Here is a 19897-nt window from a genome sequence, read left to right on the forward strand (position 1 = left end):
CACCTCGGTCCAAACAAAGTCATACTGCTATTTTTACAGTGGAACACAAAAGGACAGTTTTGAAGAATCTTTATGCAGCTGTTTTCCATACAATGTCTTTTCATAGTCATCACGAAAGCTCCAAAAATGGCATAACAGTAACATAAGTAGTCCATATGGCCATATGTGCGATAAATTCAAGACTTCTGGAGTAGCTTTGGATGTTAAACACTTGTTTTTACTCACTGATACCATTTCCATAGACTGAAGTTATGAATTGTCTGAAAATACTGCAGCAAAATGTTGTTGACACTACAATGCCATTGGTGTGCAGGATGGAAAATGTTTTTAAGTAGCAGAGGGGAACAACACAAACCACTGTCACTCGGAACTTAAATCTTACACACACACACAATTCATTTTAATTTTGAAATGCACCTTTCCATTTAAATGCACACTCTTTCTGTCAGGGTGAGCTGAGGTGAGTCCATACACTGGGCTGCATTAGGAATTAATTGTGTTTGTTTAATTCAGGGCTCACGTTTCCCTGCTCTCACTGAGACTGTCACAGAGATAGGGTCATGCAACCAGAAACGCTGTGGGTACAATTGGTTATACTATCCACCTTCACATCCTCAGACTGTTGCTGAGGGAAAGACAAGTGACATTCATGTGGATCCATTCAATATATTATTCAAAAGCCTCATGTGTGCCAGAGAGCTGCAGTTGAATGAAGCTTATTTGTGCATACGCATGAACAATTAAATGCACCTTCTAATAAGCAGTTGCAACAAGTGGACACAATAAAACTACACTGACACATTCAGAGAACAGTCTGAAACAGACAATTAAGGTAGTGGTTGAACTGTAGCCTATTCTGTATTATCTCTTTTCACAGGTAATAAAAGTGAAAATATATATTCTATTTATTATTGCTGTCAAATCGATTAATCGCATCTAACATAAAAGTTTGTCTTTATATAATATTTGCGTGCATATAAAGTATAGGCTATAGGCTACATTATATATGTGTATATATCTTATGTTAGATGCGATTAATCAATTTGATATTGCAATTTATGTATTTAAATATTTATTTATTTGTCGGTATGTGTCTAAATTCACTTTCAAAAATAAAAACCTACACAGTCAATTATTCACTGGGTTAAAATGTGTGACAACTTGTCCCAGTGATCTATTTTCTAATGCAGTATATGCAACCTACTTCCACCACGACCCAAGTTATAATCGGTACAGTGGAGTAGATGTAGGCAACACTCGTCACCTCAGGAGCTCGCGCACCATTTTCCGTTCACACGCGCGCGCGCGCGTCCACACAGACGCACGTTCTTCCCTCCTTGTGGCCAATCCCACCATCATCAGCTGTCAGGCGGATTACCTCAAGCCTGAAGTCGCCTAATGCCTGAATGCTGGTGTTAGTGAGATGGGAACAATCTAATGCGAGCGACCTTTAGTGCATGCACAGTAACCGACAGCACCAGCATCGCCATCATCGTTCATGCTGCAGAGACCGAAGCCTTGAGGATCCCCAAGCATCATGTCGGGAGGCAGACACAGGGGAAGCACAAAACGCTGAAACAGCAGCACCACCTTCCGCGTTATCCCGAGCCTGTCGCTGGTGCTCTGGCGTCGGCTGGATCCATAATGCGCGTTAGTCAAGCCTGACAACACCGAGATGCTGCCGGGCTCTATCCAGATAACCGGAGAGGCGCTGTCCTGTGCGGAGGTGAAAGACATCTGCGACAGCCTGAAGGAGAACAGCGTGCGTCTGCTGTCCGTGCGCGGCTGTCAGCTGTCGGACCGAGACTTCGGCCGTGTGTGTCGCGGCGTCGCAGAGTCGCACTCCCTCGCTCAGCTCAACCTGAACCTCGGCGTGGTGTCCACCATCGGTCGGACCAAGCATCTGGCAGATGCGCTGAAGGCCAACAGATCCATTCAGACCCTCTTGTGAGTGTTTCCGAAAGGAATCTTTATTTAGGCAAGCGAGCGACAATATTATTATCGCGCATACTCAAGCGATATTATCGGGAAGTGTGCTAATTGTGTACTTTTCTATAAGCGAGCAGGCTTTACGACTCAAGAGACTTGATCTATGAAAGGCCATTTCACGAGTTCACACTTACAAATAAGTCAGATAGAATAAATGCGTATTTGGCGTGCTGTCCGAGGAGAGGGCTCCGGGCTCGGTATTCGGCCCGAACCCAGAGTACTCCCCCCGTATTGCTGGCTGTGAAAGAACAAGCCAAGAGTGAGGAGTCGGGGTGGTGGAGGGATGCTGAAAACTGTCAAGGAAGTTACATGAGTTGACAGAGTGAATATATAGCCTATATGCTTCCTCTCATGCTGATAGGGTAGACATGGTAATTGTTTGATGAGTTGATTGATTACTTGATTACTTGATTATTTGAACGTGCTCCTCCCGAACTTTGTTAATAAAACATCATTTCGAGAGACTGTTTTTACTTTGACAAGTAGACTTAAATAGTTAGTTCAATTCCGTCATTAATTAGGCTACTCACCCTCATGTTGTTCCAAACTCGTAAGACTTGCGCTCATCTTCGAAACACAAATGAAGATCTTTTTGATGAAATCTGAGAGCTGTTCCTCCATTGACTGCCCCGCAACTGACACTTTGACGCATTAAAAAGTTCATAAAGAGATATAACTAAACTAATCCACATGAATTTAGCGGTTTATTCCAACATGTTCTGAAGAGACACTATCGCTTTATATGATGAACAGATTGAATTTAGGCTTTTATTCACATATTAAAATATTCATCAACTCACAGGTAAGTTGATTTGTGGTAAATGCAAGCTAGCATAGCATGTTTATTTGATGTGTGAGAACCAATAAAGTTCATTCTCTAGTTTAAACTTTTTTCAAGAACCAATGAGGTTCATTCTCGTGTTGCAGCAGCTTCTGTAAGAACCAATGAGGTTTGTTCTCACGCGTCAAGCAGGTTCGCTGGGTTGAGCTTCTGTTTATGTTCGCTGATCAATGTTTAAATGTGAATAAAAGCCTAAATTCAATCTGTTCATCATTATAAACCAATCGAATCTCTTCAGAAAATTTGGACTAAACTGCTCAAATCATATGGATTAGTTTTATGATCTCTTTATGAACATTTTAAAGCGTCCGAGTGTCAGTTGCGTAGCTGTCAATGGAGGAACAGAAAGTTCTCCGATTTCATAAAAAAATTATTTGTTAGGCTACAAATCCAAAAAGGATTAGCCTACATGCCAAGATACTAGCAATCTTCTTTATTTATACAAGTGCAAAAAAGTGCTCAGTGCATTTTACAAACATTTCGAAATATTTCAAAAATAATTATATGGAATTATTGTATAAATAAAATCCACTTTTGTTGTACAAATTAACTCCATGATGTACTGAATCATATGTTTGGCACCAACATATTAATTACCGTTCTGCAGTTAAGTGCATATGTTACATCATCTACTCTGGCAGACAGCTGCAGGTGTCACTACTGGAGGAGGTGCCACACAACATAAGGAGACATGTCAGTTTTAGTGACACATGCCAACTGGCATGTGCCAGTGGATAGTGGCATGTGTCACTGAAACTTGAGATGTGTCATTGGATTGTGTCATGTGCCACTTGCAGAACAGTTGGGGAACAATTGAACACTTGCAGAACTTGCAGAACAATGCTTTATGCTGTCAAACAAACATATGATTTATTACATCGCTGAGTTAATGTTTACAACAAAAATGGATTTTATTTATTATACATAATTACATAAAATTATTATTGAAAAATGAAAGCCATGGATGAGAATCTTGCGCTGGCCAGTGTCACACTTAGGCCTACTTATACTGACACCTACCGGCGTGCGTCCGTGCAGCATCATGCAAAAAAAGGTTTACAGTAACGGATGCGACTGTTAATGAGTTATTCGTAGTGACCCATGAGAGATTTATGTCTTTCCTAGAATGGGCGTGATAAACAACATAAAGTAGCACTGGTATTACAAAACATTCAGTGGCACATGCCACTCAAATACAGACGTGACACAAATAACATGTTTGAAAAAAATATTACTGACTTTAATGCATTTAATTGATATTTAAAATATCACTAAATAAGGCTATTTATTTAGGATTTTGTGTCACAATTACATCAGTGTATAGCTGCTCAATTCACTACTGGAGGTGTCACACCATACAGCAACATGTTCTGCGACTCGGTGTCAGTCAGGTGTGTTGACAATGTCAGTGGCACATGCCAATGAAGACCGGATGTGTCATAGCGTCAAGTATAGCGACGTGCCATTGGCTTCTGTGCGTCAGATGTCATGTCACTTAATGTTAATACCGCTACTGAGTTATGTTTTTATTAGTTTATATCATTTATTTTACATGGTGTATTTTAACAGTGTTCTTCAATAAAACCCATATGATTACTTTGATACTTTATTTGAAAGTATTATTATATCTTATTATATATTTGTATTTTAAGACATTTTAAAGTCTGTTGTACTGTTGTAAATGTCTGTTGGATCGATTTTTATTACCACAAGTTTTTTCCGAGCGTTCAGTGCTTGAGCGTTAAATACACGCTCAGCACCTCGTTACGCTCTGACGTCTGTCTAACTCTGCGTAGCATGAAACACGCAGATGAAGTGTGATGTCTGTGTGAGCAGGTGTGCGGAGGTATGGAAATACATGTTGACAGGCAGATAGGACATTGTATCATTGCATTCAAACCTAAAGCAATGATTGGACAAACATTTTATGGTTCTACGCCTTCCACTAACGATATAAATACATTTAGACCACTTAACTTAGGCCTCGTTTACACTGTCAGTGAAATGTGACCCAATTCCGATTTTTTTGCTCATATGTGACACAGATCCGATGTGTTCTATGACAGTGTAAACAGGAAAAAAACGCATGCATTCGGATATTTCCAGATCGGTTTCAGGCCTCATTCATATGTGGAAATAAATCGGATATGTGCCAATGCGACTGTCATGTAAACAGGCAGATCAGATTTTCTGAGGCATTTAGGCATTACGTCTCCGTGGTTTAATGACGAGAGAAACCCCGACGTGCATCTACAAAGGGATGGATGGCCCGACGAAACGTTGTGTCGTCATAGGAGAGGAATGTGAAAAAACGTTGACACAACATATTGTTGTACACAACAAAATTTCGGACCCACTGCTCCTTGTTAAAGCCAATATTTAAACACAATATGCTCCCACCAGTCCTGAGATCTCTCTCACACACAATAACTGAAGCATATGTGCAATGATGGCACTTTTCGTGCTCCTTCGCCTCAAAATCATGGTGATGTTTGGCGAACTTTGCGTATATCGCAGAGCTAGCATCAAGCATGTTTCACGTCCGTCCATCTGTGCAAGAGAATTTAACCCTTTAAACTTGCGCGATGTTTCAAATAGTATGGCAAGTGTAAACACATGACTCGGATATGGGTCACAGTTGAAAGAACATGTAAACGGACGGTCAAAAAAATCGGATAAAGGTAACAAATCAGAATTGGGCATCAAGACCTGCAGTGTAAACGAGGCCTTAGTGATTGCTATCAGGATGTGAAGAGACTTTCAATCAGCATAACAAAAAACAAATCACCTACCCTGCCTTTAAAATCTACATGTAAAACTCTAATGTTTTGCCGCCATTTTCTTCAGGGAATGCAAATTTAGCACAGAACGTAATGTCCATCTCTGTTCACTTTGCCCCTTTATAGTCTCCACGGAAGTCCACTTTTAGATGCAGGACTGGTCACCCTGAATGGAGCCCTCTCCACTCACCCTTCTCTGGTGTCCTTGGATTTGGGGGACTGCATGCTGGGAGATGAGGCCATTCGCATCATTTGTGGCATGCTTCCTCCGGATGGAGCTAAATCGGGTAAAACATCACAGCTTTCCATACAAAAACCTGTGATACATTGAGATTAACTAAGCAGTTATATATGTTATGTTAAGTGGAGTATGTTACAGTACTTTTATGTTGGCTGAATAAATATGCCAATAAATATGTCAGAAATATACAGTGTTTGTGCAAAACTGATGTACATGTATTGTAGTTCTGCTGCACTCTCTCAGTGCTTTGGCACATTTATCATTGTGAACACACAGCGAATACAGGAAAACATGTTTCAAAACACATTTTCTCCACTTTCTTAAAATAATAAATGAAATAACCTGTTTCTGTAGCTGAAATAGCTGTTTTTGTAGTTTTGTAACACATTTGGTTTTGTAGGCTGTGTGTAAGGTTTTCAATAATTTTGAAAATACTGTAATCCCAGCAAACACAAATATGTTCTTAGAACTTTTTGCAAACATTTTCATAATGTTAGCGTTATTTCTGAATGTTCTCTGAACGTTCAAAGCATCCAGTTTTCAAAAAATGTTTTAAAAAACTTTTATTGGTTATGCGAACCTTAAGGAGATACATTATGAGACTGTTACTTTTTAATGTTCACTGAAACATTCTGAAACAAGAAGTAACATTTAAAAATGTTACACGATCGTCCAATTCAGGGGAAAAAACAACAACCTTTTCATAGATAATGTTTTTGTGCCAACAGTTTGAGAATATTATTAAGGACCAGATAACTGAAGGAACATTCTATTAATGTTACTGGAAGAAAGTTTGTTCATTACTTTGAGAGAATGTTAGGGAAGTTTTAAGAACATTCCCTGTTAGCTGGGAAAGTAGCTTTAGACCTAGAAGCATGCTGGGAGCTATTATGAATCAACAGTGCGATCAATAATACTGCGCAGGGCTTAAAGAGCTGACACTGAGTGCTAACCCAGCCATCAGCAGCCAGGGCTGGGCTCGACTGGCCATCGCCGTGGCTCACAGCTCACAGTTACGGGTCCTCAACCTCGACTACAATCCCTTAGGTGAGTGATCTTCTGCGGTTTGAGGTATGGATATGTGCTGGCCATGATACACAGATAACGCTAAACTGACAGTAAGTTCGATCAGGGATTTGTTTTCAGGCAATTTTACTGACATTGTAAATTGACACATACATCTTGACACATAAATCTATTTAACAATTAATTCAAAGATGCAAGTATTTTCCTGAAGTATAGTGGAAGGTGTAGATGTTACAGTGTATATACTGAGACATTTATTTTGCTGACCGTGAATCAAACTGCTAGCCAAGCGTACAAATGTTACTGCTGGAGAAACGCAGGGTTTGCTCTTTGAAAAGCGCTAGGTTTGCACGTCCCAGTCCCCTGTCTCAGCTTTTCCCTCTGCTTGTGGTTTCCAGGGGATCACATCGCTGGGATGTTGGCTGTCTCTGTCGCATCCAGTCGAACTCTTGAAGTTCTGGACCTGGAGGGAACCGGACTCACCAATCAGTCAGCACAGGTACCTTCCAAACTCAGAACTGCTTCACGAAACAAGTCAAGTCCCCTTTATTTATATAGCACTTTTTACAATACAGATTGTTTCAAAGCAGCTTTACTGTGATAAGAGGAAAATAATGCAACAAAGATTGTTTCTGCTGTAAAATAGCGTCATAGTCCAGCTTAAGTAAAGTTCAGTGATGGTTAATTTATGTTGTAAAAAAAAAAAAAAAAAAACATTACTCACCCTCCATATTTCAACAGCTGTATGACTTTCTTTCATCTGTGGAACATAAACGTTACACTAATGTTCAGAAGTTTGATGTTATGACGCTTTAAAAAAAAAAAAAAAAACTTTTATTCAGCAAGGATGCATTAAATTGGTGAAAAAGTGACAGTGAAGACATTTCTAATTTTGCTAAATTTTTCTATTTCAAATAAATGCTGTTCTTTTGAACTTTTATTCATCCAAAAAAAAAAAAAACAGAAAAACATAGATATGAAGCAGCATGATGATAATAATCAGAAATGTTTCTTGAGCAGCAAATCTGAAGGATCATGTGACACTGAAGACTGGAGTAATAATGCTGAAAATTCAGCTTTGATCACAGGAATACATTACCTTATACAATATATTCAAATGAAAAGAAGGTTATTTTAAACTGTAATAATATTTTACAATATTAGGCTGCTGTATTGTTCAATGAAATGCAGCCTTGGTGAGCAGAAAGACTTCTTTAAAAAAAAAAAATTTCTTAATATAACCGACACCAAACTTTTGAATGATATAGTGAAAATGTTTTAAGAATATCCTGATGACAGATTATTCTTCACAATTCCACTGAAGAAAGAAATGATGAGAGTAAATAATGAGGATTTTCATGTTTGGGTAAATTATTCCATTAAGCTAGAACATCGTATGATATTCACTTGCACTCCAAAACGTGTATTAATGCCTATTAGATTGCAATTCTTAAAAAAAAAAAAAAAAAAAAAAAATATATATATATATAAGACCCTGCCCGTGGAGTTCACTTTGATTTCTGCAAGAATAAACCCTATTCTTTTTCTACTTCAACCATTTTCTAAATTAAATCAGTGATGAATTATGCGTCATGCATACAAGGTAATCTGTGCAGTGGCTACATTAATTTTGCAATTGAAAGGAGATTGGGCATGTAGATCAGATATGCACTTCATAAACCAGATGAGTAATCCTATCACCACCTGCTGAAAAATAGCACTGTGGAGGGAAATAATGGATTAAGCACAACTTTAAGCCATAATACCTCTGTCATCCTCATGTCATTGCAGCCTCATGTTATTATCTTTCTTCTATGAAGCACAGAATGAGATGTTATCTGTGTTCATGGAAGAAAGAAAACACCACAGGGTCAGTACAACATGACTTATGACATCAGTAAATGGATGAACCATTCCTTAGTTTAAAAACCTTCTCTGCATCCTTTGGGACTGTAGGTATAATTAGAGGGTTTTTGTCTTCATAATTCTCCACTAGAGGGCAAGGTTGTACCGAACATTTTTTATTTGTGATCTGAGTGTTTGTTCTCCAGTGTGTGGGGTCCTCTGATGAAGGCTGTAAGTACAACGTTTGGACCTTTGTCCTGAAAAGACACCATGAAGTCTTTGATAAAGAACTTGATAGCTCCTCATCTCTCTTTGATCAGCTTTGATCACAGGAATACATTACATTTTACAATATATTCAAATAAAAAGAAGTATGTAATAATATTTCAGTCATAATAATCTGAAATTATAATATTTCAGTCATAATAATCTGTATCATGATTATTAAGTATTCGAACATTGTACTGATTTGATGATAATGTGGAGCTACACAATCTATTATGCAAATGACTGCAGAAAAGTTAGAGCTTAAAGGCGCAGTGTCGTTTACTGTTGCTCAGCGAATTTTCACCGGAAAAACCCAGTCGATTCAATAGTGATCTACGCGTTCGGGATTTCTTGACAGAAAACTGCTTGGTTTGAAAGTGATTGTGCTTCATACATCGCTACGCTATTGACAACAGACAGTGGCTTTTTGCCCACTAAACCCTGTTCTTTTTCCACTACAACCATTTTCTAAATTAAATCAGTGATAAATTATGCGTGATGCATACAAGGTAATCGCTACTTTCCTACCCACTTTCGCTAATGTAACCGCACCTTAAGGCACACTGGAACGCCAATCATTAATTTAATACTGCTAAACTTCCTTTCATTGCATGTTTATTTATTGAATATTTCTGGCTAATTTCATTTTGTTTTTTAGCACTGAAAGTCTCTTGGTTCTGGGCAGTTAAGCTGAGAATCCCGATAAACGTTTGAATCTTACAGGGAGCCAGAGGCGAGAGAAGACACTAGCCGCGTTTCCATTACCCTTCAAATTGCGCAAATTGAAATTGCGAATTGAAAATACAAAATCATTACAGGAATAATGGATTCTAAACCTCAAATAAATGCCACAATCAAGACCTCGAAGCAGATATGAGGGAGAAACATCCAGAAAGACCTCATATGTGCAGCTCACAAGTATAATAAGGAAAACACACACCTTATTATTAATGCTTGGAAAACACACATACATCTCCTTTGATTAATAATAATGGCCAGTGCAGTGGCTGGGATATACTGTACATGATCCTACCAACGTCCGTTGCCATGGTTTTTGGAATGACTTTACTTATCGCAAGAGGAAAAATTGTAGTTGTAGTCGCATAACATCTGTTAATGGAAACGCTGTCATTTCGCATTAGTTTTTTGTCAACATTTAGAAAAAATCGCAAAAGTTTTGCTCAAATCTGTAATGGAAACGTGCCTACTGACTTTACAGGTCATACGCTATATAAACGAAAGTATTGGGATACCTGGCCATTACACCAACAGGGACTGCAATGACATCGCATTCTAAATACATAGACATTAATATGGAGTTGGTCTCTCCTTTGCAGCTAGAACAGCTTCCAATTCTCTGGGAAGGCTTTCCACAACATTCTGGAGTGTTTCTGTGGGAATTAATGCCTATTAATCCAGTAGAGCATTTGTGAGGTCAGGCACTGATGTTGGACTCGCAATCTCAATTCCAGTTCATTCAAGGTGTTGGATGGGGTTGAGGTCAGGGCTCTGTGCGGGCCAGTCAAGTTCTTCCACACCAAACTCATCCATGGATTTGTGCACTAGGGCACAGCCATGCTGGAATAGAAAAGGGCCTTCCCCAAACTGTTCCCAGAAAGCTGGAAGCATAGCATTGTCCAAAATGTCTTGGTATGCTGAAGCATTAAGATTTCCCTTGACTGGATGTAAGGGTCCTAACCCAACCGCTGGAATACAACCCCACACCATATGCACATCACGTGTTTAGTCTATAGTTATGCGCGTTTGAATATATATTTGTGCAGGTGTGTAGTCCTTCTTTACAAACCAACCCTCAACAAACTACTTGTCTGGCCTTAAAAATGTATAATAAAGAATTATTTATCGCTTCCGCGTAGCCATCTTCACAGGGGAGAGACTAGTTGACACTTCAGGACTGTGTTGTTGTCGTGTCCAGGTGCAGGTCAGATCTGGATACGGCCTGGATCCGGCGGACTGCGGTAAACCTCGGGATAAACAGAGAGACTAACATTAGCGTAGACGCCATCCTTCTTAAGATGTAACAAGTACATCAGGATTTATGGGAAGTGCTCCCGGTTCCGGCTGATCTAATCTATGCACCCTAACATTATAGATGTGGTGTGGACTCCCTCTTGAAACTATTATTAAAGTGCCCCAATTATGCTTTTTCAGATATTCCCTTTCATGCAGTGTGTAATATAGCTGTCTATGAATGTAAAAGGCCTGCAAAGTTTCAAAGATCAAAGTAGATAAATGGAGTTATTGTCTCCAGAAAGAAAGAACCGATTCTGAACTGCTGAAAATGAGTCGTCAGTAAGTCCATTGGTGGCCTTGGTGTGATCAGGGCTTTTCACCTCATCTTTTTGATGGAATCCAAAAAGACTCCCACTGAGCTAACTTTTTCCTCCAACATGATTTTGTATGGCAGCTACACAATATGACTTCTTTTTTCCATTTTATGACGAGTAGCAATACTGTCACCTACCATGTTGGAGTGTCAACCAGATAGTTGCTGCCACCGGATTGCTTATGATATGATTGTATGAGATTTAGGGGCTGGAAACTTTTGAAAATGGGTTTCAAAGTGCACGTTTTTAAAAACGGTCTCCATGTGAACAACAAAAAAGCGAACCTTTGAAGACGATGACGTTATACACATGCGTATTACGTGTTCAGTCTATAGTGTTTCATCGCCATCTACTGTCCTGGCAGCAGAATACAGCGTTTTTAGTCGTTTTCGCGGATCCTTGTGGATTGAGATTGTTCTGACAATGGTGTTGTCTGTGTGCAGAAAACTCAAAGGAAAAACTTCTCAATTTTAAAGTCCCTGTAAAGTCAAAATTAAGTATGTGTTCTGAGTTTGTCACACCACAGAAAAATGTGTTATTTGCCACCCAGCCAAATTTGAATGATAAAAAAAGCCGGCAGGTACATAAAATAAGCTATCAAAATCTTGAAAAAATGAGCAGTAGTCTCTGCTCTCTAACGCTGGGGGCGTGTCCGCCAGCTGCGCTGAAACCACGCCCACTCGCGGGAAAGCTGCCATCACCACACTCAACTGTCACTCAAGATTTTTTTCTCCCTTTTATGCAAGTTAGCTCTATGTAACTAGCATAACCTTACTTAGCCAAATAAACTTAGGCTAGCAATAAATAACACAGAATAAAACATATTTTTACGCTTTATAGTTACATTTCAAACTAACAGCCATCATGGTTGTTATTTAAGTATGAAAACGATGTGCACAAATCCATGAGATAATGGACTGCTGAATATTATTATTGCAACACACAAGCTGAGAAACAGAATATGCTCTAAATTGTTTAGATAACTTTTCTGTAATTGTTCATAACATAGAATTGACAACTCAAATGTATGACAATATCTTAAGTCACACTGTGAATTAAACTGTTGGAAGGGACTGCTTTGTGAACAGATAATAGTTGAAATTACTTGTCTAAGGAATCCTATTGATGCATATAAACACTGTAAACACTGAGTATAATTCACTCACTGGTGGGCACGCACTGCCGATGATGGCACCAGTTGTCGGCGCAACGGGAGGATGAAGGCCGAGGCGGGAGATAGTCGGTTCGGCCCCATTCACCAGTAACAGCGGATTATCAGTGTGAATAAAAACTATCCTGTGAAATGATCACTACAGAGGCGGGTTTTGGCGGTGATCCTCAGCTCTCCATCAAGGTGGCTCTTTACAAAATGAATCCACCTCTTCTTGATGTGATCGTTTTTCGGAATAAGGACACCGATCTGTTTTGTACGTGATCGCATCCAGTTAGTATGCATTTCCGTGATGAAGGCATAGCTAGCTAGCAAACTGTAGGCTGTAGTAACTAATAGTACTGACAGTAACTCGCGATTGAGCGGCAAACTGATGTGAATTGGCTCTATTTATATTGTAAGGGGAGGGGCCAGCCTCAGTGGCTCCAGTGCGTCATCAAGTAGGGGTGTGTCCAGGAGCTCAGGGGCTCCAGTGCGTCATCAAGTAGGGGCGTGTCCAGGAGCTCAGGGGCTCCAGTGCGTCATCAAGTACGGGTGTGTCCAGGAGCTCAGTGGCTCCAGTGCGTCATCAAGTAGGGACGTATCCAGGAGCTCAGGGGCTCCAGTGCGTCATCAAGTACGGGTGTGTCCAGGAGCTCAGTGGCTCCAGTGCGTCATCAAGTAGGGACGTATCCAGGAGCTCAGGGGCTCCAGTGCATCATCAAGTACGGGCGTGTCCAGGAGCTCAGGGGCTCCAGTGCATCATCAAGTACGGGCGTGTCCAGGAGCTCAGGGGCTCCAGTGCGTCATCAAGTAGGGGCGTGTCCCGGAGCTCAGGGGCTCCAGTGCATCATCAAGTAGGGGCGTATCCAGGAGCTCAGGGGCTCCAGTGCATCATCAAGTAGGGGCGTGTCCAGGAGCTCAGGGGCTCCAGTGCATCATCAAGTAGGGGCGTGTCCAGGAGCTCAGTGGCTCCAGTGCATCATCAAGTACGGGCGTGTCCAGGAGCTCAGGGGCTCCAGTGCGTCATCAAGTAGGGGCGTGTCCCGGAGCTCAGGGGCTCCAGTGCGTCATCAAGGTGGGGCGTGTCCAGGAGCTCAGGGGCTTCAGTGCATCATCAAGTACGGGCGTGTCCAGGAGCTCAGGGGCTCCAGTGCGTCATCAAGTAGGGGCGTGTCCCGGAGCTCAGGGGCTCCAGTGCGTCATCAAGTAGGGGCGTGTCCAGGAGCTCAGTGGCTCCAGTGCGTCATCAAGTAGGGGCATGTCCAGGAGCTCAGTGGCTCCAGTGCGTCATCAAGTAGGGATGTGTCCAGGAGCTCAGGGGCTCCCGTGCGTCATCAAGTAGGGGCGTGTCCAGGAGCTCAGTGGCTCCATTGCGTCATCAAGTAGGGGCGTGTCCAGAAGCTCAGGGGCTCCAGTGCGTCATCAAGTAGGGGCGTGTCCAGGAGCTCAGTGGCTCCTATGCGTTATCAAGTAGGGACGTGTCCAGGAGCTCAGGGGCTCCAGTGCGTCATCAACTACGGGCGTGTCCAGGAGCTCATGGGTTCCAGTGCGTCATCAAGTAGGGGCGTGTCCAGGAGCTCAGGGGCTCCAGTGCGTCATCAAGTAGGGACGTGTCCAGGAGCTCAGGGGCTCCAGTGCGTCATCAAGTAGGGGCGTGTCCAGGAGCTCAGGGGCTCCAGTGCGTCATCAAGTAGGGGCGTGTCCAGGAGCTCAGTGGCTCCAGTGCGTCATCAAGTAGGGGCGTGTCCAGGAGCTCAGGGGCTCCAGTGCGTCATCAAGTAGGGGCGCGTCCAGGAGCTCAGGGGCTCCAGTGCGTCATCAAGTAGGGGCGTGTCCAGGAGCTCAGTGGCTCCAGTGCGTCATCAAGTAGGGGCGTGTCCAGGAGCTCAGGGGCTCCAGTGCGTCATCAAGTAGGGGCGTGTCCAGGAGCTCAGGGGCTCCAGTGCGTCATCAAGTAGGGGCGTGTCCAGGAGCTCAGGGGCTCCAGTGCGTCATCAAGTAGGGGCGTGTCCAGGAGCTCAGGGGCTCCAGTGCGTCATCAAGTAGGGGCGTGTCCAGGAGCTCAGGGACTCCAGTGCGTCATCAAGTAGGGGCGTGCCCAGGAGCTCAGGGGCTCCAGTGCGTCATCAAGTAGGGGCGTGTCCAGGAGCTCAGTGGCTCCAGTGCATCATCAAGTAGGGGCGGGGCCAGGAGCTCAGGGGCTCCAGTGCGTCATCAAATAGGGGCGTGTCCAGGAGCTCAGGGGCTCCAGTGCGTCATCAAGTAGGGGCGTGTCCCGGAGCTCAGGGGCTCCAGTGCGTCATCAAGTACGGGTGTGTCCAGGAGCTCAGGGGCTCCAGTGCGTCATCAAGTAGGGGCGTGTCCAGGAGCTCAGGGGCTCCAGTGCGTCATCAAGTAGGGGCGTGTCCAGGAGCTCAGGGGCTCCAGTGCATCATCAAGTAGGGGCGTGTCCCGGAGCTCAGTGGCTCCAGTGCGTCATCGAGCCCCCGTTTTAGCCCCGCCCAAAAAATCCGGAACACAGCAATGGTGAAAAACTGTTTAACGGTCTAACTCCACAATTCAGTACTTCACAGTTCACAGTCTTTGTAATATGTTTTAGCAATACATTTCTGACATTTATAATGTGTTTAGAATTTTTTTTAGAATTGCCTTTACAGGGACTAAGCATATCGTTGTCATGTAAACGTACCCTTATTTGCTTTTTAAGTATTTATTTCCTCCCAGTTTTGGGCACATTCATTTTCCTCATGCTTTTCCTTGTTCCTCTGTGGTCAGATCTTCCTAGACATGGTGGAGAACTACCCCACCAGCCTGCGTGCCCTAGTTCTGGCGGAGAACGACATCAGCCCGGAGCTGCAGCAGCAGATCTCGGATCTCCTCTCCGAAGGCGAGGAAGAGGAAGAGAAGGACGGAGAGGCTCGCGGGAGCTCGGTGACCCCCAGGGAGAAACCCAGCTGGGTTCCCCACAGCAGTAAGGGCTGACCCAGCCTCTCTCTCTCAGCCTGTTCTCTTTGCTTCAAGACTGTTTCACTTAGATTTCCCGCTTTCTCTTCCTCTCTTTGTTTGTGGATGACTTTCCTGCAGTAACTGGTTCTAAGAGGCTGGGGCAAAAGGGAAGTACAGAAATTCACATTTCTCATGCATTATTTAGGAGAGATCATTTACTACTTACGAAATAGAAATGTTAATTTCTTAAATTTGCCAAGTTGTGAGTTCTCTGTCCTGTATGTACTGAAGTCTTTAGACTTAGTGGTTATTATTAGTAAAGATACATTTTAAAGGAAGAGTTCAGCCAGAAATGATCATTCTGTCAACGCTCAGCTTCATGCTGCTTTAAGCCTGTATGACTTTTTGCGCAAAAGGTGACTTTTGGTTGCATATCCTGACCATTCCTTTCCATATAATGAAAGTTAATGGGCACTGGAGATGTCAAGCTCCAAAATGACACAAAAAAAAAACCCACCTTAAAAGTGTCAAACAAGTACTCCATATCAATAGGCCCGTTTACACCTGGTATTGGTCAATCGGATCACAAGTGGATGCTAAATACAGGTGTAAACGGGGTCTAAAACATTTTGAGCTTGTCCACTTTCAACCACTTCTAGAGGTAGAAAACACATCCGGATTGCTTTCATAGTGTAAATGCTCATGTGATCAAATGCGTTCAAACAGCCACAAAAGACCGTCTACTCTAATGCTAGCCTAACGGGATTTAAAGGAGAACTCGGCAACTCTAGCGAACTCTACTCACTTCTTCGCTGATTTTCCCTTTTGTTGTCGCATGTTTTCCTCACGAGCTCCCCCTACAGCTGTGGGGGGGCGTATATTTCACAACATGGGTAAAAAACTCACTTGCGGCGGCCTCCTCCCCCTCTCTACCGCTGCTCATGTGCGTTTGTTTTGATCGGAGCAAGCCAACTGTATTGTGTGGAGCTATGTCTACCGAGGTGGGTAATCTGGTAATACATCATACATGCTTGTGTGTTTATGTTGAATTGCCGTAAAGCGATTCGTGTTTCGCGCTCGTTCTCGTTCTCGCTTCTCACGAGACTTCCAATTTCTATTTTGCCGGGACGGTAGTCCCCAAGTTGCAAGGTTGGTTTTCCGCCTGGGAACGCTGGGGGGCGTGGGGAAAGTCACCAATATCACCAGAACAGGTTGTTTAACCATCCAAATGATTTCTAGTCAGTTTTATTAAGTTAAAAAAGTTACCAAGTTCTCCTTTAAACTTTATCGGCTGAAGACCCAAGTTTAGTTTGAAGAGGAAAAGCATACCAAGCACAATGTTCTCTCACCATTCCTGATTTCTAACACACACTCACAGCGTTCGGCTGGTCTTGCGACTGTCAGAGCCAAAACTAAAGCTTATGTTCTCTGTGTTTTTCCGTCGTTTCCGGTCACGTTCATATGTAAATTGTGCGAGCTTTTTTCATCCATTAGATCGAAAGATCTGAAAAAGCCCATACATTTACCCGCCCATAGACCCTCCCCTCGAAGAAATCAGGACAGAAGTGGATGAAAGTGGACAAAAGAGACGGATTAAAACACCAGGTGTAAGCGGGAATGTGTCTCACTCGTCTACTTGTGATCCGATCGACCAAAACACATCTTAATACCAGGTGTAAACAGGGCCAATGATGTCAATGCCCCATTTTTATAGTTCACAAGACTTTTATAGTCAATTTGGCTTGGGCAAAGATGATCTTCAGAAGGAAAGCTGAAATTTTTGCTCCACACTGATTTGGCATATGGTACACAAGATGCAGGGACTACTTTTATGGTACTTATGTTTTTGTGTGTGTGTGTGTGTGTGTGTGTGTGTGTGTGTGATTTTGGAGCCTGAAAGACCCAGTCTCCTCTCATTTCCATTGGGGTCAGTAAGATTTTTCTTGTAAAGAAATGAACACATGTCTTATACATTGTAACAAAACAATTATTTCAAATAAATGCTGTTCTTTTGCACTTTCTATTCATCAAAGAATCCTGAAAACATTAATCATGGTTTCCACAAAAATATTAAGCAGCACAAATGTTTCAACATTGATAATGATAAGAAATATTTCTTGAGCATCAAATCATATTAGAATGATTTCTGAAGGACCATGTGACACTGAAGACTGCAGTAATGATGCTGGAAATTCAACTTTGATCACAAAAATAATTTACATTCTACAATATATTAAAATAGAAGTTATTTTAAATTGCAATAATATTTACATCATAACTGTTTTTACTGTATTTTGATCAAATAAATGCTGCCTTAGTATGATACTTTCAAAAACATAAAAAAATCTTACTGACCCCAAACTTCGGTAGTGTATATGAGGAAGCGCAGCCAGGATATTCTCCAAAAATACACCGGACAAAAGAGATGTCTCTCAAATGAGAGAATGTGAACTAGCCCTGCAAGGAAGAATCTTTAGTAGACTAAGAACTGGAGTAGCCTTTTCCTGTCCTCTTCATACATCTCAAACATTTACCAAATTGTCTCTGACCCTTCCAGACTCTTCCAGCTCCCAGATGGTCCTGATGACATCAGGCCTGGGCGAGAGCTTTCTGGCAGAGACAGAGATGTGATTCTGGAGCTGCCTATGTTTTGTGCTCGACCACTGCAAGAGCGCGACCTCTCGCACCGCATGACCTGTAGCAATTAGCGCAAGACGGTTCCAAGCTGGAACAAAAACCTTAAACACCAAGTGACTTATAATACGCAATAGTGAATAATTTATTTTACAGATGTACAGTCTATTTATAAATGAGTATTTAACCGATAACAGTATACTCTGTTAGATGAGCTGTATAGGGTTGATGTGATGGCCTGATGCCTGAATAAATCAGTTTACATCTTTTTAAATGCTTTTTCCTCTGATTTTGTTTTGTTTGTTCTTGTTGTGTCTGACCCGACAATTCAAATATTGTGAGAAGAACTACATTAAAGAGATATACATGGTTGGTATTGAATGGCCATAATTTGCAGTGGAATGGTTTAGTTATGACACATCCCAGACAGCAACATAGTGTCGGCCCAGATCCGGGCCACATCTGGTACATGTGGATTTCACGCGTACAAGCCCACACTATTTAATTGTGTTTAAGAGCAGAATTTCTGGTGGAAAACTACATTACCCATGAGTCTGCAAAGAAATCTCTACCAAATCAGAGAATTGAAACAAACAAACTGTGCCAAAAGAGCTCTTTAACTCTCATGATGCACTGTGAATAATCCAGTTAATCTCTTTAAAGTCCGCGTGAACCGGAAGTTGCAAACGACTTTTCTCCAGTGTTGTGACGCATTTCCCAGTGAAACGGAATATTGAACAGAGGGCAGGGTTTTACTCTAGCGCTCCTCCTCTCCATCTCTGCTCATAGCAGACTAACGGTTTGAGGGGAGTGGTTAAGCGTTTCCCTAAACCAATTCCTCAAACCTACGTCATCAGAGAAGGTCCTCCAATGCAGAGGGGAGGGGCATTTTCAGATTTTGATTAAAGATTACGAAGCCAAAACATTTTTTTGTGTGGATTGACTTGCATGGATGAATTGTTCACCACAAAACGATCAATTTAGGCAAACAAAGTAAATATTGTCAATTTTGATTTCATGTGGCTTTAAGCTTTAAAACTACAGTACTTAAATATTTGTTCATATGTGCATATTTTGCTATAAAAAAAATAAATAAGTGTTATTTCAAAGTGCACAGTTAACATCTTTTAGTTCGTCCCCTCATTAAAGCCGTTTTTTGAAAATCAGACAAAGCCACAAGACTGTAATTAATGTCTTTAATGAGGGAAAAAATTACAATCACATGAAACACTGTGAATGACAATAAAAAAAAAAGATGGACAATATAAAACTTAATTTCAAGTTGCTGATTATATTTATAGAAACAATATATTTTAAGTGTAAGACCCCATTGCTCAGCTGGGATCGTGCAGAGCCCTTTGAAACGGCATTGATTTGGACTTCAACAATTTGGTTACAGTTGAAGTCCATTGTATGGAGAAAAATCCTGAAATGTTTTCCTCAAAAAACTTAATTTCTTTTTCACTGAAGAAAGAAAGACATGAATATCTTGGATGGCATTGGGGTGAGTAAATTATCAGGAAATTTTCATTTTGAGGTGAACTAATCCTTTAAAGCAAATAAAAAACACCACATAGACATAAACAACATTAAAAGCTTCATTTTCACCACAGCGGGACTTTAAGAATAATTTATGCATTATACTGTTTTATTTAATTACTTTTTTTTAGAGTAACTTATCCAGCACTATCATGGGTAATGTAGATTTTCACCACAAATTCAGCTGTTAAACGTGATTATTTTACAAATAAGTGGTTGATGGCAACAAAAGCATATGGAATAAATGAACAACCTCAGAAATCACAGTAGGTGTGTCTTTACTTCTAT

General features: G+C 41.7%; 1 protein-coding gene across 2 annotated transcripts; it reads left to right on the forward strand.

Annotated features, from left to right (window-relative positions):
* Positions 1–1250: 1250 nt before the first annotated feature.
* Positions 1251–18341, forward strand: lrrc73 (leucine rich repeat containing 73). 2 transcript variants are annotated; one of them, XM_081350330.1, is made up of 7 exons: positions 1276–1947; positions 5737–5897; positions 6776–6898; positions 7276–7376; positions 15266–15461; positions 15575–15607; positions 17994–18341. In XM_081350330.1, exons 1-7 carry the CDS (start codon positions 1676–1678, stop codon positions 18065–18067), a joined length of 960 nt encoding a protein of 319 aa, XP_081206456.1. In that variant the 5' UTR covers positions 1276–1675; the 3' UTR covers positions 18068–18341. The 2 variants fall into 2 exon arrangements, with proteins under 2 accessions (XP_081206457.1, XP_081206456.1); XM_081350331.1 differs by lacking the exon at positions 15575–15607 and having other exon boundaries at positions 1251–1947.
* Positions 18342–19897: the final 1556 nt, after the last annotated feature.

The sequence above is a fragment of the Scardinius erythrophthalmus genome (genome assembly GCF_964197995.2).
Source record: "Scardinius erythrophthalmus genome assembly, chromosome: 21".
In the NCBI taxonomy this organism is placed as follows: Eukaryota; Metazoa; Chordata; class Actinopteri; order Cypriniformes; family Leuciscidae; genus Scardinius; species Scardinius erythrophthalmus.

What these genes read in the sequence shown, in the direction of transcription:
- lrrc73 (XM_081350330.1), top strand. Translation starts at nt 1,676, where the DNA reads ATGCTGCCGGGCTCTATCCAGATAACCGGAGAGGCGCTGTCCTGTGCG. An exon ending in TCCGGATGGAGCTAAATCGG is followed by an intron (nt 5,898 to 6,775) that starts GTAAAACATCAC and finishes AATACTGCGCAG; the next exon opens with GGCTTAAAGAGCTGACACTG. An exon ending in CAGCTGGGTTCCCCACAGCA is followed by an intron (nt 15,462 to 15,574) that starts GTAAGGGCTGAC and finishes ACTTTCCTGCAG; the next exon opens with TAACTGGTTCTAAGAGGCTG.